Raw genomic sequence first — 1,436 nt, 5'->3', positions numbered from 1 at the left:
AGTGACCCAGACACAACACGTGCACCTCGCAATGACTTTTACTAGACTGTTTACTTTTATTTGTCCCGTTTCATAACCCGCAGCTACTCCGGCCCGTTGGGGAGAGCAGCTGAAAAATTTTAAAAAAGAAAAAAAAAAAATAACAAAATCCTCAACCCAACAAATTGAAAAAAAGAACAAAAAACCCACCAAAAAAACCACCCCAGCCAACAAACAAGCCCCCCAAAACCCACCCTCCCCCAAAACAACCCCTCAAAACGAAACAGAAAACCCGATCAAAGCAGGACAAGGCAGTTTTCGGAGGTATTTATTCCATATGTAGAGCAGAAGGAGCACTGCCGGCACGTGACAGAGGCTTGAAAAGGATGTGCATTTAAAAGGGAATAAAAAGAAAATCGCGCTTGCAAATTCCTTCCTCCTCCCCCTGCCCTCTCCTCCTCACCGTGGCTGCACAGCAGCATTGTTTTAGTGCCGCACAGAGTTTCAGTCTCAGCCCATTTTGCAATCTGCACGAATTGGGAACGTTTGCTGTTAGAAAAGTCTTTCGAAATCCCCACATTTTGCTGCTTCTATTAACAAATGTCTTTCCTTCAGTAAAATAAATCGGCATAGCTCCCAAAAAGTGAGCAAAGTACATAAAATACAAGGGCACGTAAGAGTAGGAGGTCCCTACAGAGTTTTAAAAATCGATCAAGCTGGAAAAGTTGTGGGTGCCGTCTCTCCCGCACGCATTTCAGAGGAAAGTACACTGACCTTAAAGGGATTTTTTTTTTTTTTTTTTACTAGTATCCCTGTTATTAGTGGAGTCAAGCCAAGAACATTAGTCCAAGCAACTCCCCTTTTTTTAGCTGGAGAGTTTTGGTTGGGATGAGTCTCTCGTGAATAACCAATGTGACTTCTCCAGCAACTCAATACCAATTGATTCTGGTGCTAATCCAGCCAGGGCTCGATCCTGCCTCCTTACTCCGATGGGAATGTACCGCAGCGAGGGGTCAGGATCGGCCAGACGGGATGTCGCTGGGCGCGGGGGAAGATCCCCCTTCATTCCCCTCCACCCCCCCGCGCTAAAAATCATTGCACAAACAACGCCTCTGAAAAAAAAAAAAAAAGTTTTACGTCTCACTGTTGCCCACATTAGGTGAATTTACGCTCTAGTGGGGGAGAAAAGGAAGAAAAATAACATAAAACAAGCAATGGTAAGATATCCAGGTTGTGGTTGGAGCACGGTCAAGATATGGGAAAAAAGCCCCCAAACTAAAAATCATTATTCTCTTGTGTCGAAAGAGGGCTCTTAAGAGTTGTCAAAAAGCAGGTTCGGGTTTGTTTTGTTCGCAAGGAAAAAGAAAAAAGCAGCAAAACCCCCAAACCAACTTATTTAAGCCTACTCTTCAGTGCAGGGGAATTTACAACACTAACATTTACTCACACACACACAC

At 44.1% G+C, this 1,436-nt stretch overlaps 1 protein-coding gene across 1 annotated transcript in view; it reads right to left on the bottom strand.

Moving 5' to 3' along the window:
* The window catches only part of LOC104409735 (follistatin-like), a 5,626-nt gene extending 4,581 nt beyond the window's left edge, over nucleotides 1-1,045 (bottom strand). The window contains exons 1-2 of the mRNA XM_010019691.1: nucleotides 888-1,045; nucleotides 55-109 (exon numbers count right to left, since the gene is read on the bottom strand). Coding sequence (XP_010017993.1) covers nucleotides 55-109; nucleotides 888-1,045 — 213 coding nt within the window. The remainder of the gene's footprint in view (nucleotides 1-54; nucleotides 110-887) is intronic.
* Between the last annotated feature and the right edge of the window lie 391 nt (nucleotides 1,046-1,436).

The sequence above is a fragment of the Nestor notabilis genome, unplaced genomic scaffold, assembly GCF_000696875.1.
Source record: "Nestor notabilis isolate BGI_N333 unplaced genomic scaffold, ASM69687v1 scaffold27538, whole genome shotgun sequence".
Classification (NCBI taxonomy): domain Eukaryota; kingdom Metazoa; phylum Chordata; class Aves; order Psittaciformes; family Psittacidae; genus Nestor; species Nestor notabilis.
The sequence above is the reverse complement of the archived record's forward strand: the minus strand, read 5'-3'. Positions and strand labels throughout refer to the sequence as shown.